Source organism: Leuresthes tenuis, unplaced genomic scaffold (assembly GCF_036924035.1).
Source record: "Leuresthes tenuis unplaced genomic scaffold, fLeuTen1.0.hap1 SCAF_20, whole genome shotgun sequence".
Lineage (NCBI taxonomy): Eukaryota > Metazoa > Chordata > Actinopteri > Atheriniformes > Atherinopsidae > Leuresthes > Leuresthes tenuis.
In genome coordinates, this window is record NW_027325374.1 from 7,840,079 (window position 1) to 7,862,862 (window position 22,784).

Consider the following 22,784-nt stretch of genomic DNA (forward strand, 5'->3'; position numbering starts at 1 on the left):
TAGGGCAGAGGGGGGGAGTGGGAGAGTGAGTGTTATGGGATAACCTCCCTTGTAGGTTATCAAAGTCCATGATGGTAAAATTCCCACAAACTTTCATTTCCAAATATTGACTTACCGTCAGGAGCCTGAGAGACAGGGGCTTCATTTCCCATAAAAGATAGAAAATAGTGCTCGATATACCCAGTTTAGTTTGGGCCTCAGCCCACATCTCCATTTTTCCATAGGTGTAAATATGTGCACCTCCTGTATAGCTCCTTTTACAGGTCAGTGTGGGGCTAAAGGTCAGACCGAAAGCAGGCAAGTGACCCCTGAAGAATCTCAAAGTGTGATATTTATTTCAGAGCATGACTACATCAAACACATCGCTCAAACTGGCAGGGGAACAGACAGACATGCACAGATGCAAAGAGGTATTTACATAGCTGCATATCTCTTACTGTGAAGGATTTATGGCATCCATGGAGAGAAAACTGGAAACATTTGGATTCAAATTCTGACTGGAGATGACAGAGAAGTATTAAAAGTAGCAAATAGGTGTGCTATCAACAGTGCAAATACACAAAAAGATTGTTTCTGTTTTCATACTAGTTTTCTCTAAAGTGCTTTAAATACAGCAAAGTGATCTGAATATAGGCATGATAAAACATCAGCCATGCAATACACAGCAATAATCTTTCAATAAATATGATTTTGTGATGCCTACAATAATCAGTTTTTGCTTTAACTTTATCCAAGATCAAGTTATTTAATATTTCTCCGAACATACAGTAGACCTATACTATGTATATATCGTATACATAGTATATATATATATGTATATATTATACATAGTATATATATGTATATATACTACGCAAAAGTCTTGAGCCATTCGTCATATGTTTTTAAATAATTTCCAAGGAGCCAGAATTTCTTGTAAGTATCAAAAATGGCTTTAAGCAACAGTTGTCATGGCGTTTTGAGGAATCCTTTCATAGTTTATATTTGTATATTGGTTGCTTTTTCGCTGCTTTTTTTGTCCTAGTTCTTGTATCTGAGCATTTTTAGCATTTTTTTTTTTGATTGATAAGCCACTTAACACAGAGCTATGAATCATTCAAGCTTAAATAAAAAAGCAACTAACTCAGGAATGACCCAGTGTTGTGTCTACATATTACAAACAACTTAGCAAAGAATCAGTTTTAAATAGTGTCCTCAGACTACCTGTTGCAAAAACACATTATTTGTTCACATTTTTTTTGTTGCATTTATGAGAAATGCCAACGATAACACAGTTTGGCAACAGGTGTTATGGATGGATGAAGCCTCCCCAGACCTCAGCATTATTGAAGCAGTGTGGGATCATCTTGACAGAGAACAGAACAAAATCCAAACATCCAAAGAAGAGCTTTGGGATGTCCTTCAAGAAGCCTGGAGAACTATTCCTGAAGACTACTTAAACAAATGACAGAAAGCTTGTCTAAGAGGTGTACTGCTCTTCACTGTTGTCTGCTGGGGGAGCAGCATCAGAGCCAGCATCAGAGCCAGTGATGTAAACAGACTGAACAAACTGATCAGGACGGCTGGTTTATTGGACAGAGGCTGAAGACATTTGAGGCAGTGATGGAGAGGACTGTGAACAAACTGTGGACAGTCCTGACCACCCTCTCATCACATACTGGACAGACAGCGTAGTTCATTCTGCAGGCGGCTCATTCAGCTCTGCTGTCACAAAGACCGCTACACCTATTTTTATTCTTTATTGTGCTCTGTACTTGCTGCTGTACAACAGAAATTTCCCACCCTGGGATCAATAAAGTATGTCTTATCTTATCTGATCTTATATTTCCTGTGTTCCTGGTAGCACATGAAGAAATGAGGGGTGGTTTAAGACATTCACACAGCGCTGTATTTCAATCAATCAATCAAAGTACTTTATTAATCATGCAAGGGGAAATTCTCTTGATCCTGTACAAACAGCAGCTTATAATTACCAATATATCTTGCAAACATTATAAACGCAATTACATGTTTGTCTGGGATGTAATTAGACTTATTCATTATTTCCATATTGTAATATATAAATTAGGGTATTGTACTTATCAAGGATTGTGTTTACAATGAGGTTTCAGTTCTGAGGTGACATAGTTTTGATTAAGTCTAATCAAACAAAGGCAGTGGAATAGATCACTTTGTTGCCTTTTGTATTATGTTAAAAAGTTTTCTTGGTATATTGGCGCCACCTTGAGGTCCTTTCTAATCTGTGTATGTTGATGTGTGGATCTAATATCGGGTTTCTGCAGTACTGCAATTTCAGGATCGTCATGTTTCACGACAGTGCCATCTGCAGTGCCGGAGGCTACACTGCAGCTTCAGGACACTCGTAAAACACAGAGGTATTGCCACTAGGAAAAACTGGGTCAAAATTAACACTAAATTAGGATGATAGTTAATTGGGGTGCAATGGGGTCAAATATAAGCAACATGGATGCAATATGAACGTAGTAAACAATGACTCCAGATGGTAGATGCTGTATGTCATCTATGTCTTGTCCAGGACTCACTGGAAGACCACAGACCACAGCATAGTAGGTGACACTTACCACCACAAAAAATAAAGATAGAAACTTTTTTTTAGACATTAGAACTATCCATCTATTCATTTTCTAAACCAGTTAAATCCTGTGAAGATGGAGTCTCTTATCTGAAACAGGATGAGACATGGGGCACACCCTGGAGAGGCAGGAAAATATTGACTAATTCAAGTTTTCAGCTCATTTACTCATATCCCAAAAAACTTTTTGCACACACAGGCAGGAACAGAAACAAAGGGTGAACGGCAACAAAGCAAATTTCCTGAATTGTCACAACATGCAGACAACAGAAGAAGCTCCTTACCTCTACCCTTCAGCTACAGGTCTCAATATTGGTCTATTTTTTTCTTATTACAGACAGAGGCAAGAAAAACAAACAGATACAATGTTATTAAAATCCGACTTATCCTGGGGGTTGTTGTATAAAGGGAGCTTTCCACATAAGACAGGGTTATTTCAGTTAGTCGGACTCATTTGCAATTAATTCGGCTTAAAAAAAAAGTTAAACCTGGACCAGGTTGAACCATAAAAGCGAATTACGTCAGACTGAATTCACCCTTAACGGCCCACTTGAGTCCCTATACATTTCTAGGCTCATTCAAGACAGGTGCGGCTTGTTTTATCCACTCGTCTTTTGTTTCTATGAGTGTTGTAATGGTGGACAATACCCCTAATGAGAAACAGATGGGTTGATGGGAAAAGCACGCCTTAGAATTCATTGTTTTTCTTCATTCTTACATCTCCCAGAAAGTTGTGGAATCAGGCCAAGCTTCTGCAAGGTGGGCACTCTTTGTATTATCCTCATGAAATCAGTCATAAAGGACATAATGTTTTGCTGAACCTCTAATCGGGTGGACATCAACATCTGGGACCTCTTTCTTACAAGTGCTGAGGAAGTGAGGTATTTTTTTATGTTGTCTGGAGTTGGGGCCCTTAACCTTAATTGCTCTCGCAAAGCTGTATATAATAATATTTGACATATGTCTCAAGGAAAGCAAAATGTCTGCAAAGTCACCAGGGCCTGCCGCAGAGATGTTACACTTGATACTGTGTACATTGTCACACGTAGACACAATCACAGCCCACATGCCTCGAATGAAAACATGAAAGATAGGCAAAACCCCTAAAAATGGAACCTTTGCCCACTTTTCATATGAAGTTTTCATCCCCACAGTATGTATCAATGGGAAATCACATTTCAGGTAAACTATAAGTAACACAATTGGCAGTTTTTGAGCTCCAGGGAAAACCTCACCAAAAACAGTTTCCACATACAATATGCAGAATTGAATATACTTGAATCAACTAAAGTGTTTTGAAAAAAGACCTTGTCTTATGTCCAACTTGACTTGAGCTCATTGGACAGTCCCAAGCAGAGGTTATCACACTCTAATCCCTACATGATGCCCTGACCACTCGAACCTATCAAATAAAGTGATTTAATGTGTGACAAATGGAGATTAGTTGCATTTAATTTTATCATCAGCAGTGTTCCTACCTTCTACTTCTACAGTGCTTCTCTCAGGCTGTCATTTCACGGGGCTCATTTTTCTGCACGGATTTGTTCAAAGTTTGTGATAAGGACGTGGTTTGAGGGGTGTGTGTATTTCCTCCCATCCGAGTTGCAAAACAGTGGAAAACAGGTGGGATTGTCCAAAAACAACAATTGTAAGGCGATGACATTTACAGAGCCAGTGTCGTGAGAAATGAGGGTTCTGAAACGGCAGCCTATCGTGTAGATAGGTGATCTATTAACTACCCTTACAGTCGGTCAATGATTATCGAGTCCAACGATCCAAAGTTCGACGCGTAAACATGTGCGATAAATATGTTTAACAGGGGAGCATCATGTATTTGAAAACATTTTCCAAGAGGGTTTTGGGTACATTTCTGAACCACGGACTGGTTGCGTCCAGCAAACCGCTTAGCACAAGAGATGCAACCTCCGCCGCTATGGGACGGAGCTCCGCGCGGGGCTACTACAACACCGGGCAGCCCAAATACCCCGGTCCGGGCGGGGCGTCCCACGTCCGGGTGGTGGATCTCCGCAGCGACACGGTGACCAAACCCGGGCCGGCGATGCGTCAGGCCATAGCGGAGGCCGAGGTCGGGGATGACGTGATGGGGGAGGACCCGACAGTTAACGGTTAGAGGGGGAGTGATGATAACGTTCTACTTTGGTGTTTTAATGTAGAAAAAGGTGTGTTTGATTAGAAAAAACAACAAATGCGACCAAGTTAAGGGGCAAGTACAACAGTGGCGCACTTAAACTGGATGTAGTTATTGGAAGACAGACCTTTTATCTTCTTTTTTTTGTGTGTGCACATATTAGACATAATCTTTAAAGAACTTCATCAAAGCAACGACAGGAGCAGTCAATACTTCCCTACTATGACTTTTACAAAGGCTTTATGTTGGTTGTACGGTTCATAGAAGACAGGCACATCTTTCATTTGACCCTTTGTTAACACTGCCTACAAAAGCCTCACTACAATATCATCCCAGATAGCAAAGAATGACCTCATGACCTCTGGGCCACAGATGGCCCATATGACACATACCCAGATTAGTCCCAAATGTGTCTGCATCTTTGTTTGTGAAATGCTTGCTAACCCTTAAACTACGTTTCTGATTTTTACAGAGTTGCAGAAACTTGCAGCTGATATGTTTGGGATGGAGGCTGCCCTGTTCGTCCCCACTGGAACCATGAGTAATCTCATCGCAGGTAAGCATTACTTTTTATTGGTGGGAACCAAATCAGCTTTTTCTGATGACAGGAAGGATGTGAATGCTCCTCATTTCATTATGCAGTGATGGTGCACTGCAGGGAGCGGGGTGACGAGATGATTGTGGGCGATCTGTCCCACTTGCACATCTATGAACAAGGAGGCAGCGCGCAGGTGAGTGTGCAGGAGCGCCATCGTCAGCGGCCCATTTTATCTTTTGAAGGACTCAGCGTGTTTTACTGTGTTGACACAGCTGGCTGGTGTCCATGCCACCACAGTGACCACCCTCTCTGATGGGACGTTTGACTTAGATCAGCTGGAGTCAAAGATCCGCCACGGCTACCCAGACCCACATTACCCACGCTCACGCCTCATATGTGTGGAGAACACACACAACATACAGGGAGGACGTGTGCTGCCTCTGCCCTTCCTGCAGGAGGTGCGTTTGCATCGTGTTTTTGAATCATGCGTCTTATTATCAGGTTTACGACAGATTTTTCATTTAAAGTTCATACTTTTCCAGACTCAAACTTCCAAATTAAGGGCAAAAATAATATAAAAGCATTCTGTGAGATGTTTTTTTTTTTTACCAACAATGTTCTCTGTTGCCTTTAATTGCTGCTCTGTGTGTTTATAAATGATCTTAATAACTTTTTAATATGATTTGATTGTCTGCTTTTAGTCAGATGAACAATAGCCCCTCAGGTTACTCCTGCATATTGACAGCAGTGCTAGTAAATGTGTATATCTTTGTTAAGTAAACACATAGATTAAAAGATTTGTTTAAAGTGATTTTAAGTCGTCATCGTGTTTATTTTCCATCTAACTTATGCTAATTGAAACGTTTATTATTAACATATTGAAGCAGCAGGAATAATTGGCTTATTAAGAGAGAAAATCCAAGTTTTTTTGCAAGGATTTTCATTATGTTCGGTGGTTTGTTTCCGTATCAAAGGTTCGTGCTATAGCAGATCAGTACGGTCTGTCAGTTCACATGGATGGAGCCAGGGTGATGAACGCTGCTGTGGCCCTGGGGGTGCCTCCATCTACCATACTGCAGCACACACACACAGTCAGTGTCTGCCTCTCCAAGGTGGGTCTGAAGACACAGCGTGCATGAGAACGTACCAACAAACCAGTTAAAATCCTGTAAAGCAAAGATGGAGCCCTGTAACTTTAAGGTTTCTTTGGTATGTGTCAGGGTTTGGGTGCTCCTGTGGGTTCCATGCTTGTTGGACCACGAGACTTCATATCCAGAGCGGTACGGTGTCGTAAAGTCCTGGGTGGAGGAATGAGGCAGGCTGGTGTTCTCGCTGCAGCTGGAAAACTGTCTTTACAGGACATGGTAGGAAGACTGGAGGACGATCATCGCAATGCAAAAATCTTTGCTCAAGGTGAGTAGCTCACCCTTCTGTACATGTAAACAAAGGCGTTAACCTGCTGCTGTTGTAGTCAAGTTCTTCATTTGTACTCGTTGTAGCTCTACTGGACTGTGAGCCTTCTCTGTTTTCTGTGGACATGCGCGCTGTGGAGACCAACATCCTGCGTTTCAGCGTGCAGGATTCCTCTTTGAGTCCCCGTGAGTTCTGTGCCCGCATGGGGCAGGTCGAGGAGGGTGAAGAGGCAGCTCTGGGGCAGGGGATACAAGTCCTCATGTATCCTCACTTTGGGAACTCCATCAGGGCGGTGTGGCATCTTGGGATATCCCCCGAAGACACCCAGCTGGCCATCCAGAAAATGCAATATGTGGCCTCTCAGCACTTGAGAGAGAAGGTCAGAGCCCAGTGAAACCTTGATGGTTGTATAGAAATAAGGAATGTTGGAATATTCAAGGAGTAATCCCAGCAAGGACTAACAGATGCGTATGTAGGACAAATAAAACCGGAGGCACATTGGATGTTAATTAATTTTCTTTCAGTTAATTAAAAAAATTCTTATTAAATGTAATAAACCAACGACTCCTGTCAACATTTATTGAATATCAACCTATCTATCTAGATATCAGATATCAGGTTCACACTTTCTTTTAAAAAAAGTAGATCAAGAGACTTTACTTTTGGATTACGTAAAATATGTGTTATCTATTAAAAAAGATATATTTGCTTACTTGTCCAGAACTTTAATATGACCATTAAAGAAAGCCAGGTTCAGAATTCTTATTAGATGTTGTTCACACATGAAAGTCAAAAGTTTGTACAAATCCAGATTTTTTTATTTATAACTCCATAAATCAGAAAATACTAATATGTGACGGATGGGGAGATGTGTGGCACAAGACAAGAATCAATTCTGAGTAAATTCCATACATCTTTGCTAGGAAACCTGTTCAGGTCCAGAGTTTTAAATCTTTCCACTCCACAGAATCATAAAGTGACTTAAAACTGGAAACAAGGTATAAGTGTTGAGTAAAGGGAGTAACTTTGCACATCATTTTATAACGCAATGATCTGTTGGGAAAACCTACATCCTGACATAAATGTTACTTTAACATCTATGTGAATCTTTTTGAATCTATCACCCATCTAAACATGTATGCAGACCAGGCACACCCACGTGCCAACAGCACTCCCCTACAGCAGCTCAAAGAAAACAACAGTCTGAAGTGGTTACCCAGTCTCCAAAACTCCTGAGATACTGACCTTATGGGCTCTGTGGGAGGCGAGCCCATTCTAGAAAGACTCTACCTCCCAATCCACAGGGCACAAAGGCTTTACTGTTAAAGTCCCAGCAGCAAGAGACTCCAGGACCCCCTCAGATGTTCTTTGTCCATGCCCTGACTACTAACTCAATTGGCGGTCATATTGTTGTGGTCGATTTAGCATTTAGCAGCTCTAAGATTAACATTAATACACATGAATACAGGCATACTGTATTTTTATATATATGTATATATATGTAAACATAGGTGTGGATTGAATAAAATAAATCATGCTCTTCTATATTATAGAGACACAATGAGACAGTATACACATTGGAGATAGAAAAAATGTAGGCATCTAACAAAATCTGCTCTGGTTTGCATAAATACGGACAAAACATCAGCTTTCTTAGAGAAGAGATGTTATATAGAGGCAAAATGAAGAAAAAACAGTTTTTTTCTTGAAGTGTTAACCTTAAAATTTAGCTCTGTTTGAGTGTGTTCACAATTGTATTGCCCATTAATCTTGCTTATATTGTTATGGGAGACAATAAAATGGTGTTATGACAACCATAAGGCCACAAGGTGGCACCACTAAATCAAATTTATCAGCATTTTCAGGTGAAATACAGCTATTCATCTCGGAGATATTGGCCACGTAATTGCTATGCACTTCCTGGCCACGCACAAGGCCAAAGCCAGGAACTTCTGTTGGGTCTGTCGAAAATGTGCCCCAATACTTGTAAAGTTTCCAAATAAACAAACCTGAGGATCTACTGAGAAGGGCAATCCTAGACGTTTTGTCGAAATATTGGACAAATTGCGCCAGAATGTGTTTAGTTTTGTGCAAAACCGAGTGAATGCAGACATGAGCCTCCCTCTGTACCACATGTAAAGAACAGATTGGATATCTCAGGTTTGTATTAATGTAATTTCTGTTGCGTGACATAAGTTTGATGAAGAAAGCTGTTACAGGTCAGTCTGTGTCTGGAATGAATTGTTCCAGTTTTTTTTACATAGCTCTCCAGACTTGGAGACCTGTTTATTTAAAATCTATAATGAGAAAACGATGTACAACATGGGCACAAATTTTCTTTCTGTACCTGATGAAAACGTATATCCCACTCTTTGTACCATTTCTTAAAGGAAAAGATATATGGCAGCGGTGGGATTCGAACCCACGCCATCGAAATGACTGGAGCCTAAATCCAGCGCCTTAGACCACTCGGCCACGCTACCACGACACATAATGCTTTTGTAAACATATACCTAAATCCAAAGTAAACCTAAATCAGTTACTCATTTTCCTAGTAATTTTGTAACTACATAATTATGTGACATAAAACAAATTTTGTAATGTTATCAAGAAAGTGACTAATGTTTTCACTTTGGTTTGCTTTACGAGCTAATCCAAACCCGACGGCCTTTTGTACCATGCTCAGTTCATATCTCATTTGGACGGTGGAAAAACTTATAGTCGTGGCTGCATCTTTGTGTGTGCTAAATCTATATAAAATATGATAATAAGGAAATATAATGAATAAAGTATTTTTCTATTTTATATCTAATGTAGACACATAATATCTTATGAATAAAGGCCAAAATTCCTAAGTTTGTCGCTCAAATAATTATCCTGAGAAAAAAAATGTAAAGATCGCCCTAACTGGTCTGTCCAAATAAATAACTGACACGTGGTGACCGTGTGGAAAACTACTGGCAACACACCACGAGAAGTGTCACGAGGTCTATGTTTGTACTAGTGCACAATCTGTGAAGCTATACGAGTGCTGCTTTCATATGCTGATAGTCAGAATTGCTTCTATCTTTCTTCGGTCTTGACCAAATGGGTCTGCTGTTATGTTTGTTTTCCTAAAACTACTTTTATTTGGCTGTTTGTTGCGTCCTTGATGTTTAGATGTGTCCTCGCAATTTTTAAATTTTTTTAAAATTCTCTCCATGCTTTCCATACGTTAGTTTTCACATTTCCGATAGTCCCGAAGGCGGAGGGACAGCTGGGCGTGGCCAGATCATTCTGGTTTACTGATACGTGCGGAGGAGCGCCGTCGCTGTGGTTCTGTGGGCGTAAGTGTACAAGAACTGTAGCTCGCTGCCAGGCACGTCCCCGGACCTTCAGGATACAGTGGAGGATCAGGAAAGACCCCCTCGGATCTGGAGGAGTTTTAACGGTTGCCCGTGCAATCCTGTTTATCTATCTTCTAACTCAGGTCGTGGGAAGGATCAGGACCGAGGTGGCTGCTTACACTGTCACGGTCTGTCAAAATACGGCGATTGAAGGAATATATGTACATCCGATTATAAGGTTTGTTGTTAATTTGAAACCTGCCTCTAATACCAATACATAATAAGTAAAACGCATTTTGTTGCTTGGGACAAGATCCTTCAATGCTGCTGCATGCTGAACAGGATGTCACCAACTATACGGACATGTTTGTGCTTGGGGTCTGCGTTCTACAAATCGCAATATTTTATTATTACAACAGACATGTGCTTACATCTTCTTGATCACATGAATGAAATTGTTTATGATTTTACATGCCCATGCTGAAGTGCAACCACCTCTCTAATGGCGTCACGTGTTGTTTATCTATGATGCAGGGCGCTTTTGTACTAGTAATAATACTGCTCCTAAACATTAATTAATCCCTCAGTTGGGCTCTGCTTTCCACTGCATCCAAATATTCTCGTGCTCACACTCTTTCTCTGCGCTGTGGTCAAAACAACAGCATACATCATGGAAGACGAACTGATGTTCAGAATGGAGGAGGAGGGCAGTGCGAAGAGACCCCCCTTCCACAGAAATGGCATCAAACAGCGTGCTTCCTCCATGAGCGACGCCAACGCTAGTGATGATGATGATGAGGAGGAATACTTCATCTCACCCATCCTGGGCTCTGACTCTGACAGTGCCAGGGAGGTCTGCCACTACCTGAAAAACATGGTTTACACCAGACAGCTGTCAAATTCTCTTCCAAAGGGCAGCTTCAAGTACAAGGTGAGCCACTGCCCTGCAGCAGGGTGCAAGGTGGTGGTAAGATGTTTAAAACAGGAAGAAGTATCAGCAAATACTGAAATCAAGTAATGGTCATGCTCGTGCACTATTACAACTACTCAGTTCTGCAATTATCTTTGTAAACAGCCTTTGCCTTAAAAGGAGAGACGAGCATGTCTGCAAACATGCGTCAGTATGTGTGCTATTTGTATGTGTGTGTTTGTTTACTGGAGTGGAAGCCAGCCAACCATCTCTTCAATGTACACTCCGACAAGAACAGGAAGCACCTTTCACCACATTAATATGCTGTTTGTAAACACGTCTCTTAAGGCTCAGACTCTGGCTGCCTCTAGATCAGCAGCGAGCTCCGTAAAGGCTTGATTCTGTGCAGGCTGCTGCTTATCAGAGAGCCTGAGCAGCAGCCAACTACAGCTGGGTCAAAAGGCCTATTGAGTTGTTGTGTTGTCTTGCTGTTTATAGCACCAAAAGAGAGTTAATGTTGATTGAAATAATGCTGTCAAAATAACTGTTTATTGACGGAAACCATTCATTTTTTTCACCTTTCTAAATAGCATGAAACAGAGGCAGAACCTCGGTCGTACAGTGTTTTGTCTGAGAGCGCACGGGTATGTGTCGGATCAGATTACATTTTTGCTTCTCTCCCTCCTCATCAATTATAAGCCATACCTCCATTCTCCCAACCCTGCTCTATAATTTGCTGTCCTTTCCCTGTTATGGAATGTCCTTCTTAGTTTTCACCTACTATCTTTTCCCATCTGCCCCTCTGCTTACTGATGTTTTTAATTACAAGTTCCTGTGTTGCAAACTCCCTTCCTTCAAAAAATGTTCTTTTAAAAGGAAAACAATAAAAGTTAATGATTAATGACACCAAAGAACAGACTTTATTATCAGAGCTATAACATGCATCGCCGATCTTCACACGAATCCCACAAACTGCCGTCATTTCAAACCAGGCTTCACAGCTTTTTGATCCTCGCGTCTCATCACAGGGCTGAAATGATCCTGGGAGCCCCTCAGACCTCCTCCCTGCACGTGGTCAGGGTCTGATGTGACGCTCTCTCAGTTGAAAACATGAACCTTCATATTTCACTCCATGTAAATTTGTCACTCTAAATATAAACACGTCTGCGGGACAGTGAGCTGTGGAAGACGAGGGAGACGTGCTGCTGTGCCCTGTGGGATGGGTCGGGACTCGACTTAGTTTACTACTTGATTCATGGGTCCTGCTAAGAGAGTTGCTTTTTTAAACTGCAGATGACCACGGGACACTGCATGGGTGTCACATTATTCCAAAACTGGCTGTCATTAATAGGTTTAATCTTATACACCCATAATTTCATCAATCTTCTTCGCCCCAAAAGGGTTCAATGCAAATATTTCAGGGAATGAGGGGAAGGAGTTCAGTGCAGAAGCTGTGAGATTTTAAGTATCAGCTAGTGAGCGCAGAAAACATTTATAAAGAAGAAAAAAAAGCCCACCTCTGGCTGCTGTTTAATTTATCAGCTTTGCATGGAATTTCTTCCTTTCTTTCTTCTTTGTTTTGCAGAAAACCTCTCTGGAAACCAGCCTTTTTAAAAAAAATCTTTTTTGCATAAAAACAAATACTGACAACAACTAAGCATGCTTCTTTATGTGACAGGCGGCATGGATACATGCAATAGAGAAGGCTCGATCCATGCCCGACCCGTGGGCACAGTTTCATCTGGAGGAGATTGCGACCGAGCCCTGCATTCGCTACAGGTGTGTATGACTTGTTGTCAAAAAAGTTTTTACTCAGCCAACTTTGACTTTTCACTATGGGTGTGTTTTCTTTTGGTGCAGCACGTTTCTGTTAACAATAGCTCTGCCAGCACAAATGTTCCATTATGCACAACACGACCCTGAATGCACAACACTGTGAGGTAGCTCGTCTCACTGGAATGCATTTGTTTTAAGGTTATTAATTACATCACCGCTTTTCCTGACTTTAGAGGCTTAAATGTAATAATATGGGTGGTGGAGTGATTCTAAACCCTCTCAAAGTAAAATCTTTATATCCCATATGTTGATAAAATGCTAAATCGATCATATTTGCAGTATTCTATAGTTGGATGTGTGACGTCTTTCATTTAACTTTGTGTGTTACATAAGATTTGGACTTTTTTTAACTTGACACCATATCACTTTAGAAAGCTGATATGACAAGTGCGTGTTTACACATTCAGTTGACGCAGAGATGACTTCAGGCTTCGCCCCCACCCCCACTTCCCTGTTGACAAACATTACTGCCTCTTACAATGGTAGATGAGCCACTTATGACATCCTTTGGCCCGTTGAGCTCTTTTTATCATCTTGTATTTGGGTGGGCTGCCAAGTTTGCACCCAGATATTATGACTAGCTTGCATTCTATATGCCGTAAACTAACACACGTCTTGCAAACTCCTTAAAAAAGGACACAACTGCATATTTGGGTGTGGGCGAAGAGGAGGATGAACTCCTGTTACATGCTGTACGTGGGCTTCTAGGGGGAGGAGGGACTGTCAGAGACTGGGTTTTGCCCTGGTGTGCCTTTTTCATGTGCTAATTTTACCCACTGGTAACCTCACTCCTCTTTGCCCTCTGCAGTATGAAAATCACGGTACGCTGTGTTCCCAGCCTCAAATGGCTCTTCAGCAGAGAGGACTGAAGATTAGATATTGGAAAGTTTTTTTTCTTTGTTTTTTCTCTCTGGATACACGGGTGGAAAGTGATCTCTTTGCACTGAGTATTTTTCACTGAAGTTTTAGCTGTGCACATGCAGTATTCATTAACTCAGGACACACACCCTGCCAATCCAAACAGACTCACTAACCTCAAAATACCTTTATATCACTGTATTAACTGCAGTAACCCTGTTCACTACAGCTAAACAACCCCAATCAAAGTGAAATTAATGCAGTCAGAATGACCTTATCATGGGCACAGAACCTCTTTGTTTCATTCCTCCCTTGTTTTGCACACAGAGGAAACTTAAATGCTTAATGTGGCTCTGTGATTAGACTACAGAATGAGCTGTGGACAAACCCTTTTACTTGGCAAACGTGAATTAAACTGAAGTTCTTTGAGTTAGACCTCAGTAAGGAGGAGTCTTGCCATTTTTATTCACTGTGGGAGAGCAGTGGTCTTGGAAAGGAAACCAGGTTCGTGGTGTGACAAACTAATGTGATTTACAGTATAACAGGTGGTAAACAAAGCAACAACAGTAACAGATGAACTGGCGGGTTTATGGCAAACTGGAGAGCAGAGTCACGGGGTTCGTTCTGTCACATCGACACTCTGTGTTAGCGTGCTAATGTTCGCTGTTAGGTGTTAAATACAAACTGTAGCTCAGGCTGAATAAGTTTTTAAATAATAAACTAAGGTCTTAGACAGTTAAGCCACATTTTCGTTGTCATTTTGGTTCACATTTATAAGATGTGAAGTAGTAAAGGTTGATAGAAATGCGGTTGTTTCTTGATGTGCAGTAGGGGTAGCAACTTTGTGACTTGTGTCTGACTTACCAAAGAATAAAATGACCTAGCTGACTGGTGTCCTTACAGATTTGATATGATATACAGGAGACAAAAGCTTTTCCTTAAAGAAAACTCTCCATTTTCAATGTGTGGAGGTCCACCGCAGTTATCGTTGTGTTTTCACTCTGGCAGTTTTTCCCGAGTTTGGACAACTACTTTCTCTACTCAGTTACAACTACTAGCAACTTAAACCTATACGGTCACACTACTGCACTAACGCAGCTTAGTTTATTTATTTCAAACTGGCTGATCTCACATTATTGTCAGTATTCAACAAAAAGAAAAGAAGACAATCCCCATTTATCACATATTGGCCCTCAGGTAATTTAAAGCCTGAATTTGGCCGTTCTGGTACCTGTGTCTTTAATAATAACATAATTAATGCAGCTGTTTACATTCACAGATACAATGCGGTCACAGGAGAGTGGAATCAAGACCAGATCCACATCAAGATGGGTCCCCAGGTATTTGTTCTATCTAAAAAATTTTTTACTACTGTAGAGACAGTATCTTATCTCATGTTTGATGTATTTCCCTCTCTTCTATTTTCCCACAGCCATTTGGGAAAGGGGCCATGAGGGAGTGCTTCAGAGCGTACGTTGAACATTTTCTCTATTCATTAAATTTGGGCGACATTTTCATTAGTACCACACTGATGACGGCACGCCGGCTTTATTTCAAACTATTTTCTCACAGAATCGATTCCCCAGACATTTGCTGTTTGAGTGAAATAGATTTTTATTGTTTAATCCTCAGCAATGTGGGAAATGTAAAAGAGAGGAAATAAGTTAACCCCCCTTTTTGCAGATGTCTCTTTCTTAAAATATCACAAAGAAAAAAAATTCCTTTCTAAAAAAAGAACAAAATATACAGAGGATGAAAATAACTCTCCATGCCTCTACAAGCCCAAACATTTGAGGTCCTAAAAAAAGACATGCTGTGGTATGTTTTTCTTCCAGCACTGGTATTGCATATGACTTGGGGGGGGTAGACTGTAAACAAATGCAATGTATATGCTGCTCACTATTACTCACTATTTTTCTCTCTTTTCCCTACAGGAAGAAGCTCTCAAATTTCTCACACAGCAGCAACTGGAAGATGGCCTCCAACTATGTGGCCAAGCGTTACATGGAGCCGGTGGACAGAAATGTCTACTTTGAGGATGTTAGGCTGCAGATGGAGGCCAAACTCTGGGGGGAGGAGTATAATCGCCACAGACCTCCCAAACAGGTAGAGGGGGAACATTTATGGTCATCTGATGTGCACAGATAAAGCTTAATATCAGCAAAAATCCACCAGAGTGCACAGCTTTGTGGTATTTATTGATCTTTTATTACATAATCCACAATCTACTGCAAATCCTCAGGTGGACATCATGCAGATGTGCGTGGTGGAGATGGCAAACAGACCAGAGAAACCTCTCTTCCACCTGGAGCATTACATCGAGGGCAAGTACATCAAATACAACTCCAACTCTGGCTTTGTGAGGGACGACAACATCCGACTCACTCCACAGGTGAGCAAGACGTCGCCTTTTAGTATTGACTCGCACTCAGCTGACAGACCAAAATAACCTTCATTTCTATTCCACCAGGCCTTCAGTCACTTCTCATTTGAGCGGTCGGGCCACCAGTTGATCGTGGTGGACATCCAGGGAGTCGGAGATCTCTACACAGACCCTCAGATCCACACAGAGAAGGGGACTGACTTTGGAGATGGAAATCTAGGTACCCTTCAATTTGACAAACAGCTGCTACATGCTCAGAACAGGAATTACTAAAGAGGCTCCACTCTGATAACATCTGTGTTGCAGGTGTGCGAGGCATGGCTTTGTTCTTTCACTCCCACCTTTGCAACAAGATCTGCAAAAGCATGGGCCTGACGCCTTTCGACCTCGCCCCACCAGAGAAGTCCCAGATGGACTGCACCAACAAACTGCTGGTAATTTGACCATTTTGATAAAGTCAGGGTCCATCTGAAGCGTGTTCAGCTTCTTCTGCGATCTTCTCTTGCTGAGTTTCATCTGGTTTTCTTTCCAGAAAAGTGCCAAGACGGTGCTGAGAGGCTCAGAGGAAATCTGCGGATCACCTCGTGTTCGCACCTTTTCTGCAAGCCGGGTGCCCCCCCTGCTATCCCGCATGTCTGAGACCTCCTCTGCAGATGAGAACATGAGCGACACTGACTCGATCCCATGCTCCCCTCTCACCTTCCCCGGCTTTCCCCTAGCAGCAGGTGGATCTTTGGGTAAGTCATCTTCTGGTACATTCGTAATTCTTTTACAGGAGTACATATAAAAAGCATCCTTACAGTGCTCTTTATAAGACTCTAAATACATTCATATTGAGGAACCTCCGGTTGTGAATAGTTTTGCATTTTTACTGCATTTTCCAGGTTCGTCTTTCACTGGAATGTACGAACATGACAGATTCAATAATAACAACGCAGGTGACCACAGGGTGAGTAAAAACCCGGTGAAAGTGGCTTTGACACAAACAATTTAAGGAAAACACACACAATTTAAGTCAAAAACAGAAACGCATAGTTTCACTGAGTAAGTAAAAAATGAGTCATTAAACAAAACGAGTTTCCAGGAATGTCAGAGCTTCTGCATATGATTTGCATCATGCATCAGACAGTTAAAGCTGAAAGTGGGTGAAAGTGCTAATTAAATAAGAGTGTGTGTGTGTGTGTGTGTTTTGAGAAATTATTATTGACCCTCAAATTTTCTTAGGTCTTGTGTGCTCAGACTTTCGATTCAAGTCCGAATCCACAAAGTCCTTAAAAAAAAACAAAAAACCTTTGAGTTAAATTAATCTGTTCAATTCTTTGTCTTGTTCTGTCATTTTCCATTAATTGACCTTCTTGATCAATGTAAATCCACTCTGTTCTCTCTCATTGTGTGTTTTAATGTGGGTTATATTTTGAAAATACAAAACTAAAACATTCTGGTGGTATGGGGTTTACAATTGCTCATTTGTATCAGTTTGCATAGTTTTTCTTATATATAGAGAGGATCATGGGAATCCAGCCAACGCTGAGGCTGCAGACATTTGCTTGTGTGCAGGATTGCAATGAGCAAATGGCAGTTTGTCCCTGAGTGTTGACACTATTTGTGGATCCAAAGCGGAGTTGTTGAAAGCTTGAACACTCTGACAACTGAGCTCAGTGAGACAATGTGTGGGTGTGTTTACAAGCGCAGCTTGTGACTGCAGCTGCCAGTGGAAACAGACCAGCCGCCAACAATGCCCCCAACCCACAATGCATTATTTGTTGTATTTGGTTTCTCTACCAAAAGAAGTTTTTTGTCTGCCGTGACTATTGTCCCTTCTGCTGCTGCGGCAAAGCAAAAACATGAAGAGTAGTAACCCGCGCTGATCAGCCAAAACATTAAAACCACCTGACTGATATTGTGTTGGTCCCGTTTCTGACATAGAACCACTCTGACCAGTCGGGCACGGACATTGCACTTTTGGGAGTGCTGCCTGGCTACTGGATCTTTAGAGGTTTTTTTGGTCCTGCGGTTCTTATGGGTTTTTGGGCGGGGCCTTCATGGATGGGTCGTATTCTGGTGTCCCTTTTGGTGTTTTTTGCACTGTGGGGTGCAGTGTGGCTACTATTGTTGGGTAATGTTACTCCCAAGTGTTTGACATTTAACACCCTCCTAAACAAGCAAAGTCCTCGTGAGTGCTGTAAAGTTTCCCAACAGAGCATGGCATTCTTAACTTGTAAATGGCTTAAGTGGTGTGGCTGATCTGTACAGCTATAGTTGTTCCACAATGCCCCCAAGTGGCAGTAATAGGTCTACAGCAGGTAAATATGCAAAGCTATGTGTACCACCAGTGCAGTACCGTGCAGGATGGAGCTCATTTTAGCTACTCCCCATCCATCAATTATTCTGTGGCATACCCTTTTAAGATCTAGTGATGATCTGTTAGAATTCAAACTAAAGCTGAAAATGAACAGCTAAAACAGCTGTTGAGTCCACAGGCCATCTCTTGTGCCACACAACTCACAAGTCACCTTTTTGTTTTCCACCTTTAGGAATCAGAAAGCGGCGGAGACAGCGGCTACCCCAGCGAGAGGAGGAGTGAAGGGGATCCAAATGACCACGTTGATGGGGTAAAAACTTCCATTTGAGCTTCCTTTGATTTATTTTGATCAGTCAGACAACTTTCAGGGTCGATTCACAAGATTTGTTTCACAGCAGTGAGAAGTTGACTCAGGAAGCACGTACATTAAAGGTTAAATAATGTTGATCTGCATATGTGTCTGACACTTATCAAGTGGATTTTTCTAAAGTTCAAGTGAGATTTGCAAACAGAAACACATTTTAGATCGATTAGTCAGACAGTTATAGAAAACAAAACCGAAAAATATATGTATCACACAGTTATTTAACATGTTAGAATTGTTAGTTCTTTTTCTGCTTTCCAACTTAGATTTGACCTACGTTAAGTTTTCTTACAGCAAGCTTGTTGTATCATCACATAGGTCCATCATCGCTACCACAGGCCTTATTCTGAATCGGATGAGGACAGTGTCAGAAGGGTAAACAAATATTAAAGCAAACGTGTGTAGACACCATCATCCCCTCAAACATAACCATCATCACCATAATCAAATAACCCCGCCCTGGTTTTCCCCATCATGGTTCTTTTTCACTTTCTCGTTTCCCTTCCTTCTCATCACCCGATTAACAACCAATGTCCCTCATCACCTTTCTCCTAATCTAGTTCCTCCTCCTCTTTGTTTTCCTTCACTAGAGGAAGATGGTCACTCCTCCAAGAGTCTCTACAAACTCATGTGCAAACAGTCCCGACCATGAAACGGTGATTATTTGCACGGAGGCTTGTGGGCCATCTGTTTTAGCGACGCTGTGCAGTCTTTCCGCTTTAGAGCTTTATTTTTGCTGCGTGTAACGTTATCTGTCACGTACGGAAGCCGAGAACGGCTGTGGATTTTTTAAGCACTATTATAATGACTTATTATCTCGTTATAACAAAGATTATATTCTTCTGATAACAAATTAATTGTTAGCTTAGCTGAAGCAGCCGGATAGATAGCCGCTAACTGGTAGCCCCTAAACAAACCCAGTCAAGTAAACAAACTAACGTAAAGTGTAACTTACGGGTAGGCTACAGCTACAGCCAGTGGCTACGGAAGCCGTTTGTGGCAGCTCTTGTAGGTTGAAATCAAGACGAATACATTATAAATTGATCCGTTATCATGGGAAAACGATCTTTGTTATATCGAGATAACGACATAATAAGTCGTTATCACAAGATAAAAATCCATGGCCGTTCTCGGCTTCCGTAGTCACGGCTTCCAATATCTTTTCTTCCACTATTTTCAGCTGATGACGACAGCCCAAAATGCAGATAAAAGCAAAATGATCTTTGGAACTGAAACACCATCTACCTCCAATTCACCAATACTACCATCTTTACTAACGATTCCTGCCATAGTAGCTTCATTAGTCTGTGTGTTTTCCTTTTCTCGCGCTTTGCAGTCTGTGGGTGAACAGGATTGAACTCCTCTAGCTCTGAAATTACAGCAGACTTCTCTGGATGGGTGTGCCCCTGGCTGAGAGTGCAGTGTCATTTTTTTTCTGTCTCATCTGGTGAGGAACAGATGGCAACATTTTCTCTGTCTTTCTCTCATCTTCTCGTATCTTGGTTGGCCGCTTCTGCTCAGCTGACAGAGGAGAAGTGGAGCTTCTACCATTCGTCCCGTGCTCATGTCCACCGATCTTCCTGCGTGGCCACGGAAGTGGAGCGCCTCAACGCTCTGCTGCAGAAGAAGATTGGACAGTCGATCCTTGGAAAGGTAAAATGACACTACATCATATTTATTCGTGGACAATTAATTTGGACTAAAAAGAGAAATCAGTAAAGTTGAAAAAAAAGATTAACACCAGTTAAGGATATATTCATCAACAGTGGTGTATTTGATTTACTTCACTTCAGACCAATTCAAGTCCATAATAATCCAATTAAATCAAATTAATTGAAATAAATTAGTCCAATGCCAGACAAAGAAAAAAAAAGTTGTCTCACTAAGAAATACATTGAAACACATGTGTGCTTGTTTCATGTGTTGCTCCTCTGGACCTTTTACACAGGTCCACCTCGCAATGGTCCGCTACCATGAGGCGGGTCGTTTCTGTGAGAAGGACGAGCAGTGGGATCAGGACTCAGCCATATTCCACCTGGAGAGAGCTGCCCTGTGTGGAGAGCTGGAGGCCATCGTAGCCTTAGGACAGTGCTGTCTGCAGCTGCCTCATCACATACTGCCAGACATGGAGCTGGAGGTACCGCACACATATGTGCACATCCCCTCATAGTTTTTAGCTGATTTGACCTGGGTTTGGTATGTGCCCGTTCTGACTTATCTGTGTTGTTGACAGGATAATGCAGGAAACAGGATGAAGGGTTTCAAGTACCTGCTTCAGGCTGCTGAAGCTGGCGACAGATCCTCTATGATAATAGTGGCCAGAGCCTTTGATACTGGATTCAGTCTGTCAGCTGACAGGTCAGTGAAGGTTCATTTAAAGCAGACAAACCTGTTCCAGCATTGATGTAATGCTGTCCCCTGGTGGCTTTTAGTGGTTATTGTTGGACCGGATGAAGTAGTGTTTCTTGTAGTAGTGTTTGCATTTCTGTTCCACAGAAAGCAGGACTGGGGTGAAGCGATTCACTGGTATGACAGTGCGTTGAACATGACGGACTTTGATGAGGGCGGAGAGTTCGATGGCACGCAGGACGAGCCTCGCTACCTGCTGCTGTCCAGAGAGGCCGAAATGTACCAAGAGGGAGGCCACAACCTCACCGCAGACCCACAGAGAGCAGGTTTGACCCCACTAAAATCTTTACTTGATATTATGGATCAGTAGCTTATATAACTCCATTGGAAAAATACAAATATTGGGCTATTCCTTTAATGTAAATAAATACCATAAAAAGGGCAAAAAACTGTTTTTGGCCATTTCTTAATACAGGGACTTTACAGCTTTGTCTCAGGTAGACAGATTTGTTGGATCCTGTTGAATTCAGAGAAAATCTTCTAAGAAAATGTAGTTAATTATTAAAACAGCTGGTCACTGTATGTTTTATTTTTATTAGCAAACTTTATTTAAGTGATGCTATTGTTGGAAGTGAATCGCCTCCAACAAACATGTCGCCTGCTGCAGGGGAGCTCAGAGAAGATATTTAACATACATATATGGCTGTTAGTACTCTTTTTGTGGGATTTGTTGCTTTGTATTGCAGACACCTGTAACATCTGTTCTCTCTGTTGCAGGTGAACTGTTTACAGAAGCCGCAGAAGCCGCCATGGCGGCCATGAAAGGTCGACTGGCCAACCAGTACTACATGAAAGCTGAGGAGGCCTGGGCGCTGGTGGAGGAGTAATTACAGAGACATGTTTTACGTATTCAGCTTATATCCTGAATGATTACAGTTTACATATTTTTATGACAGAATTTTTGCTGTTGGCAGTTTGCGTGTGTTTGCTGAGCCATCGAGGATGAGTCCTTTCTCTCCCTTTTTCCGTCTCTGTTTGTGAGACTCCTGTTCCTTTTAAATTTCCCCTCGAACTACCTTTTTATTTAAGTATATATGGTTGTATGAAAGACAAGATTTTAACAATGATAAATATTGACTTTTTTCCCATCACAAAATGCTGATGTACTTATGTTGGAATAATATATGTGTAAAAAAGTATGAAAGTGTAAAATAAAGTTTGCATTGCTTTTTATGGGTCATCTTTCCATTGTGATTGTTGTCTAACGTAGTGGTCTATAACTGAGCAAATTATTCTACCAGTGAGGTATAAAGCCAATAGTGATTTTTTTTCTAGTTAACTTCAACAGCTGACTTTTTCACTCATTGTCAAGGCCTAATTTTCATAAAATTAAGATTCAGATCACGTTACACTAACAAGTAATTTTTCAATAAATACACTTATTTCAATCTATTCCCAAGTGCAGTTTACGAATAAATGCAATCGAAAGGCCTCAGTTTATTGAATGATGTGTTACAACACGCTGACAGTAACGACAAAACTATCTCTTTGCGTTAATGTGCAGTCCTATGGGATGTTTAACAGATGCCTCAAATATGCTGTTTATAATACACTATATGTTGCCTTTTCTAACAGACTAATTCCAAACAACAGTGGTTGTACTATTTTTAATAGATTATTGGGGTTAAGAAATAAAGGTTTGGATGAAAAAAGAGTGTGTTCTGTTTGCTCATCTTTCTGTCATCACCTTACTGTTTTTGCAC

The 22,784-nt window shown here is 41.4% G+C and overlaps 2 protein-coding genes and 1 non-coding gene across 6 annotated transcripts; 2 read left to right on the forward strand and 1 right to left on the reverse strand.

The window, feature by feature from the left end:
* The first annotated feature begins 4,322 nt into the window (after window positions 1-4,322).
* Window positions 4,323-7,250, forward strand: tha1 (threonine aldolase 1). Its single transcript, XM_072373042.1, has 7 exons — window positions 4,323-4,719; window positions 5,215-5,298; window positions 5,385-5,473; window positions 5,553-5,738; window positions 6,255-6,392; window positions 6,501-6,693; window positions 6,780-7,250. Exons 1-7 carry the CDS (start codon window positions 4,422-4,424, stop codon window positions 7,085-7,087), a joined length of 1,296 nt encoding a protein of 431 aa, XP_072229143.1. The 5' UTR covers window positions 4,323-4,421; the 3' UTR covers window positions 7,088-7,250.
* A 1,844-nt stretch (window positions 7,251-9,094) lies between these two features.
* Window positions 9,095-9,176, reverse strand: trnal-uag (transfer RNA leucine (anticodon UAG)). The gene has a single exon. It is a non-coding gene; the product is annotated as a tRNA-Leu (tRNA).
* Window positions 9,177-9,985: 809 nt separating this feature from the next.
* Window positions 9,986-22,697, forward strand: eef2k (eukaryotic elongation factor 2 kinase). Of its 4 annotated transcripts, none has more exons than XM_072372811.1 (20): window positions 9,986-10,257; window positions 10,682-10,950; window positions 11,520-11,573; window positions 12,608-12,708; window positions 14,903-14,963; window positions 15,056-15,093; window positions 15,558-15,729; window positions 15,866-16,015; window positions 16,094-16,226; window positions 16,313-16,440; window positions 16,539-16,758; window positions 16,891-16,955; window positions 18,541-18,618; window positions 18,991-19,047; window positions 19,263-19,328; window positions 20,194-20,325; window positions 20,621-20,809; window positions 20,906-21,030; window positions 21,169-21,347; window positions 21,799-22,697. In XM_072372811.1, the coding sequence occupies exons 2-20, from the start codon at window positions 10,690-10,692 to the stop codon at window positions 21,906-21,908; spliced, it is 2,319 nt and encodes a 772-aa protein (XP_072228912.1). In that variant the 5' UTR covers window positions 9,986-10,257; window positions 10,682-10,689; the 3' UTR covers window positions 21,909-22,697. The 4 variants fall into 4 exon arrangements, with proteins under 4 accessions (XP_072228912.1, XP_072228913.1, XP_072228915.1 ...); XM_072372812.1 differs by having other exon boundaries at window positions 16,539-16,743; XM_072372813.1 differs by lacking the exon at window positions 19,263-19,328 and having other exon boundaries at window positions 9,989-10,257.
* The last annotated feature ends 87 nt before the right edge of the window (window positions 22,698-22,784 follow it).

What these genes read in the sequence shown, in the direction of transcription:
- tha1 (XM_072373042.1), top strand. Translation starts at nt 4,422, where the DNA reads ATGTATTTGAAAACATTTTCCAAGAGGGTTTTGGGTACATTTCTGAAC. An exon ending in GGAGGACCCGACAGTTAACG is followed by an intron (nt 4,720 to 5,214) that starts GTTAGAGGGGGA and finishes TGATTTTTACAG; the next exon opens with AGTTGCAGAAACTTGCAGCT. An exon ending in CTCTGCCCTTCCTGCAGGAG is followed by an intron (nt 5,739 to 6,254) that starts GTGCGTTTGCAT and finishes TCCGTATCAAAG; the next exon opens with GTTCGTGCTATAGCAGATCA.
- eef2k (XM_072372811.1), top strand. Translation starts at nt 10,690, where the DNA reads ATGGAAGACGAACTGATGTTCAGAATGGAGGAGGAGGGCAGTGCGAAG. An exon ending in ATGAGGGAGTGCTTCAGAGC is followed by an intron (nt 15,094 to 15,557) that starts GTACGTTGAACA and finishes TTTTCCCTACAG; the next exon opens with GAAGAAGCTCTCAAATTTCT. An exon ending in CGCAGACCCACAGAGAGCAG is followed by an intron (nt 21,348 to 21,798) that starts GTTTGACCCCAC and finishes TCTCTGTTGCAG; the next exon opens with GTGAACTGTTTACAGAAGCC.